General features: G+C 39.0%; 3 protein-coding genes across 3 annotated transcripts in view; 2 read left to right on the top strand and 1 right to left on the bottom strand.

Annotated features, from left to right (window-relative positions):
- swt1 (SWT1 RNA endoribonuclease homolog) overlaps positions 1–7,680 on the top strand; it is a 20,164-nt gene extending 12,484 nt beyond the window's left edge. The window contains exons 16-18 of the mRNA XM_077717455.1: positions 2,104–2,170; positions 2,276–2,343; positions 6,074–7,680. Of these exons, the coding sequence (XP_077573581.1) occupies positions 2,104–2,170; positions 2,276–2,343; positions 6,074–6,173 (235 nt within the window). The 3' untranslated portion in view covers positions 6,174–7,680. The remainder of the gene's footprint in view (positions 1–2,103; positions 2,171–2,275; positions 2,344–6,073) is intronic.
- Positions 7,384–18,779, bottom strand: ivns1abpa (influenza virus NS1A binding protein a). The gene is made up of 15 exons (XM_077717452.1): positions 18,553–18,779; positions 14,895–15,192; positions 14,562–14,696; positions 14,140–14,309; positions 13,972–14,047; positions 13,696–13,869; positions 12,181–12,306; positions 10,725–10,835; positions 10,282–10,423; positions 9,995–10,219; positions 9,127–9,248; positions 8,922–9,048; positions 8,728–8,859; positions 8,474–8,647; positions 7,384–8,400 (listed from the first exon to the last, which is right to left on the bottom strand). Exons 3-15 carry the CDS (start codon positions 14,670–14,672, stop codon positions 8,138–8,140), a joined length of 1,953 nt encoding a protein of 650 aa, XP_077573578.1. The 5' UTR covers positions 14,673–14,696; positions 14,895–15,192; positions 18,553–18,779; the 3' UTR covers positions 7,384–8,137.
- Positions 18,068–18,917, top strand: part of hmcn1 (hemicentin 1) — a 78,438-nt gene continuing 77,588 nt past the window's right edge. Inside the window, exon 1 of the mRNA XM_077717454.1 lies at positions 18,068–18,917. The gene's annotated coding sequence lies outside the window, so the exon portion shown is untranslated.

Here is an 18,917-nt window from a genome sequence, read left to right as displayed (position 1 = left end):
TCTACCTCAAGCATACTTTCCTTTGGGGCCTGTATATTGTGTTTGTGCCAAACATACCTTTTGAATTAATACCCTAAAAGTTCAACCTTGGTTATATCAGACCACTTTTTTTCCACAAGCGTCTGAGAGATTTTAAGTGTCTTTTGTGAGGACTTGATGTTTTTTCTTCGTAACGAGGAATATTGTACCAAATAGAAAGTACTACTTGCCAGAAATATAAATTCTGTAGAAATTCCTTAATGTGCTTATTTGTTGTCCAAGGTCCCCAAGTCTAGTCCATCAATGGCCACTTTAAAGCAGACATCTAAGTGCCTCTCCTTCAGTCTGTTGCAAATAGAACTATTCGTATAGCGTTCATTTTTATTGCTTTTTTTCCTAATACAGAAATGACGAGTGAATACAATACAATACAAAATATTTCGTTCCAAGAGCATGATTCTACCATCAAATTAAAATGATTGCATCTCTGTTCCATGGTCTATTAGTTTAAAATAAAAACTGGGAGAGCATTTGAAATCCATACTTTCAGTTAATGTTTATGGCAGTGCTCTATGTGAAATTACACACCACTTTAAAGTCGTCACGTACTGTATTTTCACGACTATAAGGCGCCCCGCTTTATAAGATGCACTGTCTATTTTGGAGAAAATGTAAGACTTTTAAGTGCGCCTTATAGTCGTGAAAATATGGTAATTGCTATTGACTTCCAGGTATGAAGCACTCACTACACAGTCACCTCTAGAGCCAGCCATTGTTGATGTTTTGGATTTTTTTTGTATAAAATCTTGCCATAGGGAACAAGCTACATGATGGAAGATTTTGTAAACTAAGATGGCATCTGCATATTTAACAGTATTGTTTCAGTTTAGGCGTTTGTGTTTTTTTAATATCCGACAGTGGTGGTTTTTCGTTTTTTCCATAAATAAGGCACACTGGATTATAAGGCGCACTGTCTATTTTGGAGAAAATTTAGGACTTTTAAGTGCGCCTTATAGTCGTGAAAATACGGTAATTGATAATGCTAGTGTGGTCATAGGACTCACAGAGGACCTTTGCCTCTCCAACAACTTGTCCTGTCCTTCATTGTGACCCTCGCTATCAACAAATGATATGTGAATTACATTCAGGCCTGACACATATTTTCACAGGCTGTCATCACCATGAATCATTACATTTTAACTGCCAGTTACTCTTGAATAGAAGCTGATTGCGCCATATCTCATCTTAGTTCAACTCATTTTCTGAACCGCTCTATCCTCAATAGGGTCATGGGGGGTGCTGGAGCCAATCACAGCTGTCTCCGGGACATAGGCGGGGGGCACACCCTTAATCGGTGGCTAGCCAAGGAAAATACACCATTTAAACTGTTTCTTCTTCGATAGTTGGTCTTTCCGGTACAGTGCTGTTACGTCTCCATAGTACCACAATGCTACACCCCCCGGTTAAAATATGTTGCAGCTGCAGTGGGACGTTGATAGCTCGAAACCATATAGCTGAAGCTTTTTGTTGAGTGATATGAATCACTCAAGGTTGGGGCGAGTCCAAATTAGCTGCAGGCACCTTACACGCAATTTTCAAAGCCCAAATTCATACTTTACAAGGTCACAAAAGTATGTCAAGACAATTTCCCGAGAAGACACCTATAGACTCCTTTATGCCTACTTCGTTCATTCCGTAGTATATATTTCCGAGCCTAAGGCACACTTAAAAATCCTATTTTTTTTAATTCACTTTTTGCCTTGTAATCCAAGGTGCGTTATGTCTGGTTGCGCTTCTTAATCATAAACCTATATGTTGCAACATAACTGCATTGTCCTCATCCAGTAAAGTGCTCAAGACTCAGATTCATTTTAAAAGATAAATAATTAATGACAAGGGTACATAGTACATTGATACAGTAATGCACCTTTACTTGGGTACGCTTAGTAATCTGGTGTGCTTTATCTTTATTTTTCTGACTCACTAACGACAGTGATAGATTTTTTAAGTTTTATAGTAATTGGTAATAAAAGGTTTCTTAATTATTGACATGGTACATTAAAATTATCATAATACTGTGCTTTCTATGTCACTTTCACATTTCTTTTAATTTATTTTTTTTAGTGTTCTCTCCCCTTCTCATGGTTTAGAAGAAGTGCAGGTGCTTCTCAGCATGATCAGATCAAATAAGGTCAGCCCCTACTCATGTTTTTGTAGCTTTGTTTTATTCACACATTAGTTATGTTTTTAAATGAATGAACAGAGTTGTAAAAAACTTTCACCATTGTGTTTCTAGATTGTTGATGTTGATTTCAGACTGGTGGACACGGACCTACTCAGTTGCTTCTCCCAGCAAGATTATCGGTAATACACAAATACATCAAATGCCTCACACAAAGTGACCCCCCCATTAAAAATAAATACATTTTATTTTCTTTCACAGTCATTCTAACAACTATATTTATAATTCTGAGAAACTGTGGTTGGATTGTGAAGTAGATTGCGTTTTTCTAGATCTATTACCCTGCTTCACTTGTATTTTCCTGAAAACTTTCAGGTCATGCTAAACTTTATTTATAGAATAAATAAAAGTATGCAACTATATGATTATCTTACTAAAATGCCAATCTGAATAATAATGCTTCTAGTTACACTACAAGTCCAAGCATATATCAATTTATTATGTTTGACAAAAGGCTTAATCATTTACTTTGTTCAGATGTGACTTCTCATGTTTCTGCCATTGTTGTTGTTGTTGTATGTCCGGACAGGGTCACTAAGACTGAGCTGTCTCTAAGCTTGAAAATCACTAAGGAACACTTTCATACACTGTTTAAGCAATTACGCATCTCTCAAAGCTTTTGTCGTGATGTTCAGAAATCAATCGACTTTAATTTAATTCATTTAAATGGTTTTATTTTAAGAAAAAAAGGCTTCTTTAATTGGTATCAAGTCACAATCCCTTTGATCATTCTTTTAATTTTGTAAATTTAAATCTCTAAAGCAGGAACTGTAACATAATCCTTTTTAAATTAAATAAGATAGAAGATTTTACCCTAATCTTGATAGATATTTTTGCAATATTTTCTCAATTAAAAATTATTAAGGATTTTGTTTTGTAGTATCAAAAATGATTTTGTGTGTTCTTTTTTTTTTAGCATCTATCGAGTTAAAATACACAAGAGTTGTGTAAAAAAAAGTATTAATTTGGCAAAAATGGTGTTGTTGTTTGCTGTTAGATAGGGATTTTATCAACAGTATTTATTTTTGGAGAATTTTCAATGTTTTTACTTCATCGTCGCTGAAACAAGTAAAAAACAACAACAATACATTAACCTTGTGCAGCGCCGGTCAATGCCACTCTAACATTAACAACCGTAAAGATAGTTAACTCAATACAGCTCTGACACAGTTTTGCTTTAGTAAAAACATTTCAACAGCCCATTTGTTTTAATATAAATTGAAAAACAAGTTCTACACAACAACAAATAATGTGTCATGCAGCAGGCCCCATTATCACATGGTTGTGCAGCTGAATTGCAGCTTTATGTATGTCTGCAGTTTGAACCTAGTCGCAACCATGGAAACCAGCCAGAGTTTGACTTGCTTATTTACCAGATTGTGTCCTCGCTCTGTGCTGTTGTCTGACTCTCATCGCCAGTTTTTGATTATTTCATAACACCACAAGAGTTCAATTCTCAGTGATCCTTTTCTTTGTTAATATTTCATTGGAACTTGACATTGTTTCAAAACAGCATTTATAAATAATACATGACATAATTGTTGACTGATATTTTTAAGCACAGTCTATCGAGCCATAATATGACTAAAGATTAATTCAATTCAAACCGTTTTCTTACACATTTATCCAATGCATCATTGCTTTTGTCAACTCAAAAAGAACACACCAGTTAACACTGTTGTGATTGAAGATTTTACTTTGCTGACGCGGCCTTCAACACTGATGTTAAATATTTTTATTTGCTCTTTGCCCGCTGGAGTTGTGTGACGCCATTACAGTTACATATTTTTACTTTGCTTCCCTTATTTAGTAGGGATTCTGTGCATAAGAGGGAACTATATCATATATTTCCTGCTAAATTACCAGTACTTTTTCCCCAATCAACACGCTCAAAACAAAAGTTGGCTCGTAACTGTTAGTTACAACCTTCAATCGCCATTTTATCTTGCTTTACAGCCATTATTGGACAAATAAGGTTGGGGTTTGGGGCAAGGAATTTTACCAGAGCCCCTAAATTTAAATAATGAATATCATAATATATTTTTGCAATATAAACATGCCTGCAAAGGTGTTATTTACAAGCTTCTGCACTGCGAAGAGAAAATGTGTCACTTTGAAGTCCAATCAAGTGGATGAAGAATAATGAATCAAGGTTTAAAAAATAAATAAATAGAAAGCAATATTGTCCCTAATCATAAATCCACACATATTCAAAGCAATTGCGATCTTCACACAAGTGTCACTTACACTGTGAATGTCCTTTAAATGTCCGGTGTAGATTACTGATTTTTTCATATTTACCCCTTTTCATTACGCTTTACTTTCAATTTATAAGAGTCACCTGTTCAATCGGGTACTCTAACTCTGCTCAGAATGTTCTTTTTCCATTCAACTCTTAATGGGTTTACCCACAATGCCGGCGTTTGATTAATCAATTTTGTTTTTTGAAAATAAAAATAAAGCTAATCATACAAAAAAGTATTATTTAAATAGTTGACTTCCTCACATCTTTTATACAAAATTGGTACACTTAGACCAATTTTAAAGAATCTAGTTGGTAGTTGTGTGAGGACCATGTAACAAATTAGAATTTACATATAAAATACACCTCTACTTACAAAATTTTCAAGTTATGTTTTGGAACCAATTCATTTCGTAAGTAGAGGTACGACTGTATTTCGATTATTTGGGAAACCATGTTGCACATGAAGCACATTTATACTATATCGTGTCTGTACATTGTGTCACTTTGCATCCCCAGAAAATAAACTGTTATAATAAATACACCACATTGATTAAATAATTGCTGTATATATATGCAAAATATTATGTTAAAACCATATATGCCTGTTACTTGATGGCTGATACATATTTTGACTTTAGGGTAAATCAAATAACAAATGATCTTTTGTTTTTTAAATCCTATATATATTTTTTGTAATTATCTATAAGGCATCTGATTATATGGTGTATAGAGAGAGAACCAAGTGTTTTTTTGTTGACTTAGAGATACTTAGAATACTTGTTGGGGGAGTAATTGAAGACTTGAATGAGTTAAGTCAGTTTGCCGTTGTCTCACGAGGTTATGTGTTTAGTCATTCTTGTTGCCTGAGGATTCATTACCTGTCACATGTCGACTGTTGTGTAACAGAGAGGCCCCCCCACGGGTCGGTGTGTCGTGTGCATTGTTGATCAGGCCCACTGAATGTGGCTGTTGCACTTGATTCTCGTACTTTGAGAAACAAGACTGTGGAAACTTTCCTAAACGAGTAGTAGAACCGCACGTTGTGAAAGTGTAGTGCCAAGTTGAATTGACAACTCTAAGAGGCCTAAATAAATTTTCGATGGAAACAGTGTGGGCAGCCAACAACTCTTGGCTGTCCTAATTCTCTTTCCTGAGGTTATGTAAAGTTTGAAAGGAAGCAAACAAGCCACATTTGGATTCTTCTGGATGTGTTCATGGGGATTGTGCAACTTAGTATGTGCTGTCATGAGTATGCAAGGGCCGTGTTACGCATATAGGGGTATAATGGTACACAAAAAAATCATTTGAGTTTTTTTTTTTTTAATTTGGTTAATTTTCAATACAAAAGGGAGGTAAAATTACTTTAAAAAATGAAACTTAATTTATGTATGTTGAATATTACTTATTTTTTGATTACTTATGTTTGTTTGTTTGCTGTTGTTATTTGTGCACTTTGTGGCAAAGCTATAAATGTCATTATAGTTATATAATGGCAATAAAAGCGTTCGGTTCAATGAACAGTCAAAACCTGACCTCACCCAAAAACTTTAATCAAAGACTGAAAATTGTATGGCTTACTTATTATGTTTTTACTTTTGTCCTCCTAGAGACAAGCTGGGAGTTGGAGTGAACCAGCTAAAGGAACTCAAGGATGCTCTGGACCATTGTATTCAGGTGATGGGTCTGCAGGTTAGATGCCATTATTAAGTTGTTTGGGATTGTAAGACAGAATACCCCATTAGCAATCAATGTGCTCCACTGAACATGTATATATTTGTTGCATATTGTCTGTCAATAACAGTGAAAGAGTTAGGGACTACAAACAACTAAATAATGTGTAATACTGTATATTATATTTATATTTTGACCAATGAAATAAACTTTGCATAACAAAGAACCTTTCCAGCAAAAATTCCAAAAGAACACAAGAGCTCAATTTATCTAATTGCATTATTTCTTATGTAAATTAACATAATTCATCGGTATATTGCAAAAAATAATTTATACTAACATTCATATATATACCAGTGAACCAAACTTCAGAAAAAAAGGCTATAAAAGTCCACATCCAAATAAGTTATAAGCTGTGCATCCACATTGTTTATCTCTAAAAGGTATTTTTCTCAATTGAGTTTGCAGGTAACATTAATTGTGGAAACTTGTGAAATTATTTAAAATGGCATTATTATAGATTGTGGATGGAAGGTTTAATTGCACAACATTGTTATTCTGAACAAAGTTAGGATTCTTTACCTGCTCAACTCCATTAAGAACACTCATAATAGACTACGCATACTAGTAACTTATGTACTACTTATTCAAGAATTGATGCTAAAGTGGGTCTTTTAAAATCAGTATAATTGTTCTAAAGTGTTAATACTCGGCAAACCGATTTGAAAGGTTCAATTAGAGAAAATAAATGTATTGTAGAGGATTAGGAATCAATGTATGCATTAACTTTTGGGTAAAAAGAACTATCTCAAATGTATTATATAAAAGACTAGCCCCCTTTTTCATTTCTATCCACTGTAATGAAGTGAAGATGGCAATCTTTCATGATTTAGGCTGCAAATGCATTGTACAAATGGTAACTAAAGTAATAAGGATTACGGCAACTTCCAGTGTATAATGGAATGTGGAAGAGCTTTGCCTTCAGTGCTGCTCAAGGTTTGTAGGTCAATTGTAACAGTGACCTCTAGTAACACAAGTAACATTAGGTCAATCGGCTACATGGCATCCTGTTTAGCTAATCCCTTCCGCCAAGATTTAGTTTAACTCATCTCTTCCACCAAGACTATCAAGAACAGGAAATTGCTCAGACTTAACCTGATCTAGTTCACTTTGTGGTCAACATTACATTAGGGGAAGTTAACTTGTGCTGGACCTTTTGTTCCAGTAAATGAAACAGGACAAACTGTGAATTTGGTTTATTTATTAAGAAATATTACAAATGTGAGAATTGTCTTCATTCATAACACTCCTTCCAGAAAATTCAGCTTGGCGCTTTTCAGTAACTGCATCCACATGTTGCGTTAATCACAAAAACTTAGCTTGGCTGTGCATGTGACATAAGCACAGAAAAAGGAAAATTCAAACTGGCACTGGTTGATGACCTAAACTGTCTGCTACTTTGTTTTTTTGAGAAACTTGCCGTGTATAAAAATATAAAAAGGCCATTATTTAAGATTAGAAACACAAACCAGATTACTTAAAATGAGAAAAAGACCCTTGCCAGATGTTAAATTATAAGGCTTCATAATATCCACCTTAGTATGTGAGCAGAAAAAAAAATCTCAGAATCACACTTGCACTTTGATTATTTGCCCCTCATCTGAAACCCTCTCCCAGTTTCAAGTCTAAAGAGAAAAAGAGCACTAGGTGTGTAGTAAATGTTGGCATATGATAAACGAACAATATGTACAGCACGTAGAACAATGTACGCAATATGAGAAGGCTTCATTTGTGTTGCTTTGGGCAACAAGCCCCGGGTTGTCCCTCCTAAATAATTAAGCCAGTCTTCACTGAAGACCCCTCAGCCAGGACTGATCCCCCCACCCCCACCCCCACCCACCATCCCACCCTTCCATTCATTCATTCAGTCGCACACAGGATATCACGAAACACGATTATGTCACTAAGCCTGTTAGTTTGGGGAAATGGGCAGCGATGCATCACTCAGAAAATGGGAAAAGGGCCTTGATACAGTCGTTCCACTGGTCAGCCTCCGGGTCGTACACCTCCATTGTGTTCAAGAAGTCGTTCCCATCAAAGCCGCCCACGGCGAAGATGGTGTCGCCCAGCGTGACCACGCCCGCGTTGCTGCGGGACGTGGTCATGCTGCCGATCATCCTCCACTCGTTTCGAGCCGGGTCGTAGACCTCCACGCAGCGGAGCGCGTGGGAGCCGTCGAAGCCGCCGACCACAAAAAGTTTTCCTGACAAAGTAAAATAGATATTGACCACCTGTAAGCGCAATTTGCGTTACGTTTTGCCGGACGATCCGCTTACCGGCACAGGCGGCCACTCCAGCCCCTCTGCGGGCCACGTTCATGGGGGCTATCAGGCTCCAGGTGTTGTTCTCAGGGTTGTAGCGCTCCACGGTGTTCAGACAGTTCCAGGACTCAGCCCCTCCGATCACATACATGAAACCCTCCAACTCGCACACGGCAGCCTGGTGGCGCCCTAAAAATTCGACACAGCAAGTCTTTTAGTCCTGATGGTCTGTCAAGAACTCTTGAGAACGCTGCAGAATTAATACATACGGATGTTGAGTGGGGCGCAGCTGGACCAGGTTTTGGCGACTGGGTCAAAGGCGTCACAGTTCTTCAGTCCTTTCTGTCCGTAGGGGTCTGATCCTCCAACGACGTACAGTTTGTTGTTCAAGGAGCAGACACCTTGAAAATAGAGCACACATCAGCCACCAGGTCAGGGTGATACCTAGGAAAGCCAAACCTACCTGCATTGCAGCGGTTGGTCCTGAGCTCAGGCACCTGTGCCCACACGTCGGCGTGCGGATCGTACATCTCCCCACAGCTCAGCTCATCAGACTGTCCATTTGAACCTCCGATAACATAGAGCTTTCCCTGTCGGATCAAAATTTCTTGAGCAACACATTTGTCATGATGCTCACAATTGGGGATTGTATTGTTTTGTCATTTTACCATCAGCATGGCCATTTGGAAACGGGCCCTTGGAGTTCGCATGGGCGCAATGAAGGTCCAACGGTCTTCTTTTGGGTCGTAACACTCGACGGTCCTCAGACATTCCTCTCGGTTATAGCCGCCTGAACATGGTCAAAAAAAATGGATGACAATATTTTAGACAGGACGACAGTATCAGGAATATGATTCAATAATGAAAGTAATAACCACAGGAAGTTACTATATGGAAAACATTGGCAGAGTCCCATCTGAGCAGTTTCTATCTATCATATTTAACAAAAAAAATTAATGTTACCTTAAGTTCTTTCTTTTATTTAATCCAGCCCACAAAAAATACTTTATAACATGAACTAATAAAAATGAGCAAATCCACAATGACAGCCGTAACTTATTGCCACCTTCTTTCAACTTTTTTTTTTTTTAGATTTGTTCAAAATGTAAAAACATTTCTACATTAAAATAATTCCTCTTCTTATCTTGTTGAATAAAATTGACATTAGGCACTTCCACATCTTTGCAGCTTTTCTGGGAATCCAGTTTGTATGAAATGATTAATGATGACAGGAACACAAATTAAATTGTGTCAATTTGATCGTCAACACAATCTCGGGTTTTTTTTGGGATCGGCTTTCAGTTCCTGCAGTGCCAGGTCACGTGATGTTAATTTCGAAGGGTTGAGCTCTTACCAAATGCTTATGACTTAATGACTTGGGAATGTAATGATTGGCAAGGAGCAGTAAAGAAAATAGGTCACAAGTGCAATTGTCTAGCTGCCTGAAAAGGAAGTATTTGAGTAAGACTTGCCTTTAATTTTAGACAGCAAGCTATTCAGTCTTTGTTGAATTGTATTTTTAGTTTTTGTACCAACCTGCTGCAATGAGCCGGGTGTTGAGGGCCACGGTTCCCAGTCCAGAGCGAGCATAACGCATTGGGGAAAGCGGCTGCTCCTCTACCTCTTCAGGCTGGGCCTCAAAACTCAGACTCTTCAGCAGGCAGGGCGTGGCAGAGGGGGACGTCTGGGGGCTGCTTCGGCCGTGCAAGAAGATCACACACAACACTCCATCCAGCACAGCCAGACAGAGGTATGTGTTGTCTAAGGAAAACGTGTCATTAGATAACTACAGTAGCAGGGCACACTTAACGCAAACGACATACTTGTAGTCTTCTCAGAGGCGATGTACTTCCACTCTCTCCTGGTAGTTTGTTTGGGGGTGTTTGCTCCTTGGTTAGAGGGTGAAAGGCTTCCGGAGGAACTGCAGCTCATCTGTCTCTGGGCACTCTCTCGTACCGGCTTCTTCTGCAAGAGCATAGCGCAGCTACAGGAGGCAAGTCCGCCCCATTGTCGGCTACTTTAGCCTACGCCATTTCTGACCCACGTCTTCTCACCCCCCTCTCAAACCGTTAGAATGAGCTTTAACTAAAATGGGCACTAAGCCCGGCCACACAAGTTGCTACATAGTTGGCAAATACATATATATTTCAACCAGGTGCAGGCAGTCTGGTGGTATTCGCCTGTCCTTATATAAATGAAGCTAAACACTGCGTCTAATCAAACCTAGGAGCGAACCCATTGCAAGCCGGCCATGCTTTTGGAGTACCTGCACAAAGTGAAGGTGGTCCTCCTCGCCACCAAACACCTCAGTGTGCCCCTCAATCCCAAGCCCTCCATCCATCAGCTTGTGATCAGGTGAGTAGTACAGCATTTGCACCTGGAAGACAAACAGGAACAACACACCCATGTGGCTGTCTCCATGGTAACACGGTACACCCCATCATAATGGGGATTACGAGAGGAAAACGGAGAGGGAATAAAGTCCTCGAAAGCAAGCTTCTTGGATGAGGAATTTCCTTGAAAGACACACACACTTGCATCCACGGCACAAAGGCGTCGATCGACACTTGCACTCAAGAAGATGCCGAGAATCCGGAAATGGTTCTGTTCCTAAATTGCATCTAAAAATAGAGAGGGATCGAGTAAAGGATGAGGCGCTCCGGTCAGCAAGATCTTCCGTGACGATTGAATCATTGGAGAGAGTTGCCGAAGTCCTCATTTTTTCAGTCTGCTACTTGGAAACTGCTCCTTAAGCTGAAAAGGCCACTCTTTGTGCTAGCAGCCAAAATGGGCAGTCAAACAAACCTGGCAAAAAAAACCTAACCCTCGGTTTGGAGTAGTTACCGATTGTGTCCCAGTCACAAAAATGTTAATATTTTGTGGAAAACTGCATGTTTTGCCAAGTCTAGGAAAAAGGGGGATTCTGCGGACTGTAGAAATGGTAAGTTTAAAGGGGGAGGGGGAAAAAAATCATGCTAATGTTTCCCCAAATGGGACTCTTCTTCAAATAGATCTGGTCTTTTTTTGGGGTGTAATTCTGTATTCTGCTATAAATGTTTTGGGCCCCTTGGGTGAGACTGCATGTGTGCAATTGTTATGGACAGATGGTTGCACAGTGTTGCGTGGCTGCAAAGAGTGGCTGCTAAGAGGCAGTAGCACACTCCCTTCTCCTTTCTGACTCATTACCCTGGTGGATCAGGCTCGGCTCCTCGGTCTGGTCGCTTGCTGCTGCAAATAAACCTACAGGAGAGATAAATCAATGGGGAGGAGTGCCTGTTAGTTCCCAAGCAGAAAAGGGCGCACCTGTTCAGATATTCAAGTTGGCAGTAAAACAGATGAATCAAGGGTCAAACCTTCAAGAATCTTTTCTCTGCGTTTCGCAGCAGAAGAGCACTGTAATACTTAGACGGGGGGGATCATAAGAAAAGCAACCACAACTTAAAAGAATCAAAAAGGAAAAGAAAAAAAAAGAAAAAAAAAACAAGAGCAGATAGGGGCTCTTTCAGTCTCACCTCTAATTTGTGGCATGGTTCAGGAATACAGTTTCTGACTGCAAAAACCTCAACGAATCAGAGGGAAAGAACAATCCCAACATTGCAGGACAACAGCCTGCTAATGTTATTTAAGCCCCCTTAATGACTTGGTAATGTCAAAAACAGGAGTCAGGGGAGGGTTGGGGTGACGTTGGCTGAAAGTTTTAAAAGGCACACTCAGGTACTGACCTCCTCCATGAGTTGTTCCAGTTGCTCTCCATTCTCCCAAATGCTGCGCTGCACCCAGTTGAGCACTTTGGAGTAAAGCTTGCCATTGCTGGGCAGAGTCAGGTTGTCTTCTAGCATTACTTCTAACTGTGAACAAACAGGATGAACATCAAATTTAGTTGAAGACACAAGAGGGATTTCCATTTTTGAGTAGTTCTTGACACAAATCCAATTGAAGCCCTACTAGATGCTGTTTTAATACATATATACTGCATATATGTACATGTATATGTATATATTTATAGGTACGTTTTTCTCTAAATCTATAATTGGAGCGCTATGCCCATAACATTTGCATCAGGTGGTTATCTTGTTAAAAGTCAAAGCGATACACTGTAATTGCAAAGCTGATCCAGTGTTAGTCCAAATAAGACTCTGCTGCAGGCAAGTCATGCACTAAGGCAGCAGTACGTACAAGTGGACGGGAAGAGTTCGAAATAGACATCAGTCATTGAGGATCTATATTTGACCAGCTCAACTGCACATGCTAGAGAGGACCAAACAAATCCCTCTTATGCTGCTTCAGTCTCTTACCATTAGATATGCCACAATCAGGAACAATTAGAAATAGGTTTCTGGTTAGAGATGCACTAAAATTAACATTCTTGGCTAAAACTGAAAACCAAGGAATAAAACTAAAAACCTACATGAATACACTTGTGTCATTGGCCAGTTTACACTATCAATTTTTGTCTCATACTTGGAATTACCAAAAATACTTTTTGATATTATGGTGTATATAAAGGGTGAGAAGCTCGGTTATCTGAAAGGGGCTTGGAGTAGAAGTAGTAGAGTTATAGCTTCCAACGCATTGACATGAGCCAGATGAGCTGGTTCGGGCATCTGATTCAGATGCCTCATGGTAAGGTGTTCCGGGCATGTGCCACTCGATAATGTAAAGTGGCTTTTCTGCGCTTCACAACCCCGAGTCTGCTTCTCCGCTCAAGCAACCATAAACCGCAGCACCCGTTCTCACAGATGAACCCATTTCTTTACTCTCACATTCAACTAATGGTCTTTTCAAAACATGTTAAGCGATGTGAGGCCACACAGGCTCTGAATAAGCCTCAGTGAAAGATGCCAACAAACTTTGTTTCATTGTTCTTACTTCTTGTTTTAATTTAAATTTATTTGACTTAAGAGATCATCTTTGCAAGATTATATACAGCCAAGAATTTCAACCATGCTATTCCACTGGAAGTACGAATACCTGCGCTGAGCCAACACAGCCTCAATCACTAAGTAAGCATTTTGCTCTTACCAATGTAATTGTGCTTCTCTACTTGTGATTTTAATATTGATTTTTCATTAATCAAATGTGTTTTAATAGTTGTCATTCTTTTCCTTAAAAAAAGATATGTGCATAATTTGCACAGGACCACAAATGATAACCAAAAATTCCAAAGATCGGAACAATTTTATGTTATTCATTTGAATTGATAAGTTGTCAATTGCTTCAACTATAAAATACTGTACCTTGAGGCGGGGAAGTTTGAGGAAGTCATCTTGTTCTGACACCTCCAGTAGGTGGTCTTGAATATAGGCATCCACTTTGGCCAAAAGTCTGGCATCTCCCATTGAGCTGGCAAAGTTGCGAAATGAAATGGCGTTCTGGAAATCCATCTTAGACAGGAGGTAGTCGCCACAAATCTGAGAAGTTGCACATTTCAAATTAAATCACAAATGGTCCATAGTATGATAACAACATTCATGTTGATCCTACTCATCTCACAGTATTAATAGAAATCAAACCTGCTTGACTCGCTCCATCTTGAACCTTTTGGCGGCAGAGTATACATCCTTAACCAGCTCCTTATCTGCCTTAAGCCTATGAAACCGGAAAGAAAATTTAACTTGCAGCCAAAGTAAACACTCAATTTCAAAGTCGTGGAGAAAGGAAATCAATTGAAAGCAACTTACTGGGCAGTGTAAGCATAGTTGAGCAAGATCTCCACAGCTTCTGGGTCCAAGTCCTCAAAAGTGACATGAGCGACTCCGTGAGGTTCAATGTCACTATTGAAGATCTCAAACAAATATGGACTGCAGCAAGCCAGCACAGCACGATGGGCCATCAACTCATGGCCACATACCTGTCAAAAAGTTGTTATTAAAATCTAGGTACGTCTTCCCCTCATAAAAAGGCACAACAAATTTTCAAGAGACTGACCATTATTCTATTACATATCTATTACTACCATACTGTCACATTCTGTCCTAGCAGTTAAATATAGGGTAATAGAAGCCTATCACTACTCTGCATTCATGATTGCAAGAGGAGTGACTCAATGCTGCACTGACCCGTGTGTAATGTCGCCACATGTTTGCAGTGTGATCATTCATACCTGGAGTCTAACATCGCAGAACTGGCCACTCTTCCTCAGGGCATTCATTTTGGCCACAGTGGAATCCAGGAAACTCTCATCCTCGAAGATCAGATAACCATTTGGAATCATTTTGTCTTAATTTGGTTGGTCAGCCTAAAAGGGAAAGTTCAAAAAGAAGGTGTGCTAAGTATAGAAAGTGCTGATTGATATGACCGCGGGTGGTTCTTTAAAAATATGGACAGTGTCCTCTTTAATGCAACATTTTAAAATCTGCAGTATATTCCCAACCAGAGGATTAGGTGACAGTATTTATGCATTAGAATCCTTCTTTTAGAGTAGTCATAATCTTACCTAATGGAGAATCAGTCAAATCCAGGGAAGTACCACTGCAAGTGTAGAAGTGGAACGGAAGGTAGTCAAGGGATCAAAGGAGAGAAGAGATTCAAAGAAACTCCAGTCTTCTTTACCCAAGAAGTGGGATGAGAAAGTTGCAAGAAGAAATGCTAGTTGACAACACAAGTAGCAGGATGAGGGAGAGGGAGGGCTTCCACCCCGGCAAACTATCAGGCTTGAAGCGACTGTAATCAAGTCCTCGTGAACCCGTTGGCTATAGAGCTGTACTTATTCTGTGTTGGTCATGCATTATAACCTGGAGAAAGGAGAAAAGGCTTGAATGAAAAAAGGGAAACATTTACAATAACAAGTATAGCTCATCAGAATCTCCTCTCAAGACCAGATGGTGTTGTTCATGATAAGATACAAACAAAAGCCTGACTTATCATCATATCCACACCTGCTGGCCATTACAGACCAAGCAAATGAGTTTCAAACCAAGAGTTATCAGCTCGGTCCAAACAAAAGTGAAGAAAATCTACTTTGAGACAAATTTATATGGGAACATTATACCTAACTCCATAAAAATAGCATTGTACATTCTCAATACAAAAGTGTTTTAATGTACAAACCAATTCCAAAAGGTTTAGGGCATCAATTTAATCTATAAAAAGGAAAATTAACACAGAAGATAAATGTAGATGATAGAAACACAACTAACTGTAGATGATAGAAACACAACTAACTGGCTCAAAAACAAAATTTGTTGACCACAGGTTAAGTAAGAATAGCATTCCATTACTACAGTAATCCCTCGAGTATTAGTATTTTGCTAGATCCAAATTATTTGTCTATAACTAGATTGAGATGGGATACGTTTTTGTCAACAAATACTGTGGCCTGTTTGGCCAAGTTTTTTCCATTGTTCCACTTTCTTAAGAAACCCATTTTTCATTTTAAGGAGTAAGTCTGTAGAAGCCATAAAAAGAGCTCGGAACTAATTTAGGACCTAACATGAATACTGTCATTTGTGAGCTACAGTTTCTTCCAAACCACTACCAATTAGGCAGAGTATTACACAAGCCGGCAAAGTAAACACATTTTTCAAGGCTTCCTAAATGTTCTTATGCCTCGACTTGTGAATAGTTAGCACAATCTCTCCTTTTGGGGGCACTTTCTGAAACCAGAGCATAACTCCTGTGGAATGGAACATTTTTTCTATTTGCGGATATTTATTTTTGTGCAAAATTACTTTTACCATACTGCATAAAACCACCCAAAGCACTCCCATAGGAGGGTACGACCCTCTCACAAAGTGGTAAATTGTGGTAAGGTAAAAAGGAATTTACTTTAAAGGTCTTTGCTGTCAACAGTAAATGTGTATAAGTGTAGAACATTTTGAAAGTAAAACATTTTTCACAAGTTACCAATGAATATCAATTAAGTATGACTAATTTCCATAAGGTACTAGTGAATATCTTAAGTATGAATAATTTCCATAATTAAATATCAATCTGAATTATATTTTTTGGCAAATATATGCGTACTATCCACAAGACAATGTGGCAATATGGCCAGTACTAAAAAGATTTATAAAAGCCATTGCCTTGCCTATTAAAATAGTCAAATTATATATTTTTATTATAACTATACAGCTCACTAAAATCAATTTACCCTAATCCTGCAACACTTAAAAAATTAATATGCTTTCTATTTAATGTCAGGATGGAACAATGCCATCTTCTTCATTGCATGAAAGACACAAAGTACTAACATGCTTGAAGAAATTGAAAAAAATACAGGAAATTGCTTTAGGTTTTGCACACATGCCAAAAGGGAAATTTAAAAAAAAATCACAACTGCACATTCTGTAATAGATTACTAGAGCATTTGTACGGGGAGCTATAATTCTCTTGGTTTGTATGCGGATGCTGGGAACACTGACCTACTTTTGCCTGCTTATGCAATTTCTCTGAATGGTCCTTGCTGCGCTCTGTCTGCTCACTTCCTACCCTCGTCTTTCTATCCAGCAAATACCCCCCTCCTCCTCCTAGTAAAGCCACACCCACATCTCCTTGGTCAGTGTTGTACCACATTGCTGCTGAGGGTAGGAGAGAAAAAAAAACATTGACCTTGTGTAAAAACGATAACAGCCTTGTGCATGTTTGTGTCAGGTAGGAATTTCTTTTTTTGTCAACTATATTATTCAAGGAGGGGTGTGTTGTTCCCATCTGCAAAATGGCCCTACTATAAGAATAATTGTTATTGGAAAACAAAAAGACCACAAAGGGGTAGTGTTTCGACTGAGAGAGCTGATGCATGAGTCAGTGTTGCTTCCAGAGGCATGTGCTTGACTACCAGAAAATAAAGGGAAATGGGGAGTGAAGCAGAGACCAAAACTCAATGTTTCCATGTGACTAGTCTAGAATACAAGTACTCGTCATTGAGAATCAATACATAAGAGCTCCCTCCAATGGAGAGGATGGTCTACAGCAAGACATGTTACAATTCTAAGCGTATGAAAAGAAATTGCCGTTATAATGCAGACATTATTTTTTTTAAAACTATTTCCTTTTAAAAATTACTCTTAAATGCATTTTTTCTGGTTACTCTGTTTTTGCTATACATTTGTCTGGAAATATCAGTATCTCACAGCAAATGTTAATGTTGTGGCTTATGCCAGGGTTATGGGTTTCTTTGTGTGTGTTTTTTTACTGTTTCTATTGTGCAAAGCATCATAGATGCATCAATATATAACTGAAATAAATAGATGACACTGCAAATTAATATTCATAAATGAGGATACTTTGAAATACAGCCTTTTTTTAAATTAAAATGCATCAAGATCGTGCTTATTTGCAACTTATTTCCTTTTTTTAAACCAAGAAAATACCAATTTCGGCCATCAATTTCCGTAAAGGATTACAAACACAGCAGGCGGGTTTTACTGCACGAGAGGAAGTCTCCACTCGACAGATCAGGGCTAAATCGACCCGAATATTTGCTACAAATAAATCATCGTCGTGGTCTTTCGGAATATGGAACGAGGTGTCAATAAAAATGTGCCGTTTTTAATTTTTTTTAAAAAAATTTTTTCACTAGGATGGCCAGCGACGTCTTTTAGCCACAATGTCCTTCGCATATCTGCCGCCCCCTCCCCTTTTTACTCTACTTGAGGAATGTACGGGGGCCCTAAAGCTTGGCCCGATGCCATCTATACAACCATCCCGCCATATGAAACCGGTTAGATGGCGCTATTACTTCAAATGGACCAAAGCCGTGCGACATGAATAGCATAAAGAATGCGATTAAGGCCCGCCGACGAGCAATCCTCGTTAGCTTTCCGGTTCAAACCTGCTGCAGAGTTACAGCAGCAGCCACGAGACTCGCACGCTAGCTTACTGTCCGCTTCAGAGGCGGGCAAGGACGAATGATTTTTACCCTTTGTCCATTTTCGCCACGAGAAAATTCGCCACGATTATTTCATGGATGACATTGTCAGATAAAAACCGGCCTTTTCCAGCAATCTCCAGCTGGTTGAGGTCAAGACAGCCATTTCCATCCATTGTAAGGTGGCTAGCCATCGCCTGATAGTAAATGACACTCACGCCATTTTAAACGGTTCTTTCACATTTAACAGAGATCAAACTAGTTTTTTAATTGTATTTTATCTTACCTGAGGCGTTTGACAGCAGATGATATTAGGCATATTTAATAAGAATTGAAAGGTTGGTCGGTTGTGGGTGAGGAAGACAGGCAATGCGGCTTCAGCTGCTGCTTGTCCGGTTGGTTGCTGGGTGTTGCTTCGTCTTAGTTTTAGCAGCGGCGGAAAGACCACTCTTCATCCACTCAGTCTCTCCGGAACGAGTGCCAGCAAGGCGCGCTCCCGACTAACTACGTACTCTGCACGCCGACCTCAACGTCACAAAGAGGCGTGCTTATTCCACACCAGCCCAAGTTCTGTGGTGACGCAATTCAAAATGTGTGACAAATCCAATCTATCATGGGAAGAGACACGTTTTCTCTACTTTAGAGTCTGAG

Source organism: Stigmatopora nigra, chromosome 5 (assembly GCF_051989575.1).
Source record: "Stigmatopora nigra isolate UIUO_SnigA chromosome 5, RoL_Snig_1.1, whole genome shotgun sequence".
In the NCBI taxonomy this organism is placed as follows: domain Eukaryota; kingdom Metazoa; phylum Chordata; class Actinopteri; order Syngnathiformes; family Syngnathidae; genus Stigmatopora; species Stigmatopora nigra.
This window is presented reverse-complemented; position numbering and strand designations above follow the sequence as displayed.

Coding starts and splice junctions, on each gene's coding strand:
- ivns1abpa (XM_077717452.1), bottom strand. CDS start 14,672: ATGATTCCAAATGGTTATCTGATCTTCGAGGATGAGAGTTTCCTGGAT. Junction 14,048..14,139: donor AACTATGCTTACACTGCCCA/GTAAGTTGCTTT, acceptor CCGGTTTCATAG/GCTTAAGGCAGATAAGGAGC. Junction 8,860..8,921: donor GACCAACCGCTGCAATGCAG/GTAGGTTTGGCT, acceptor TCTATTTTCAAG/GTGTCTGCTCCTTGAACAAC.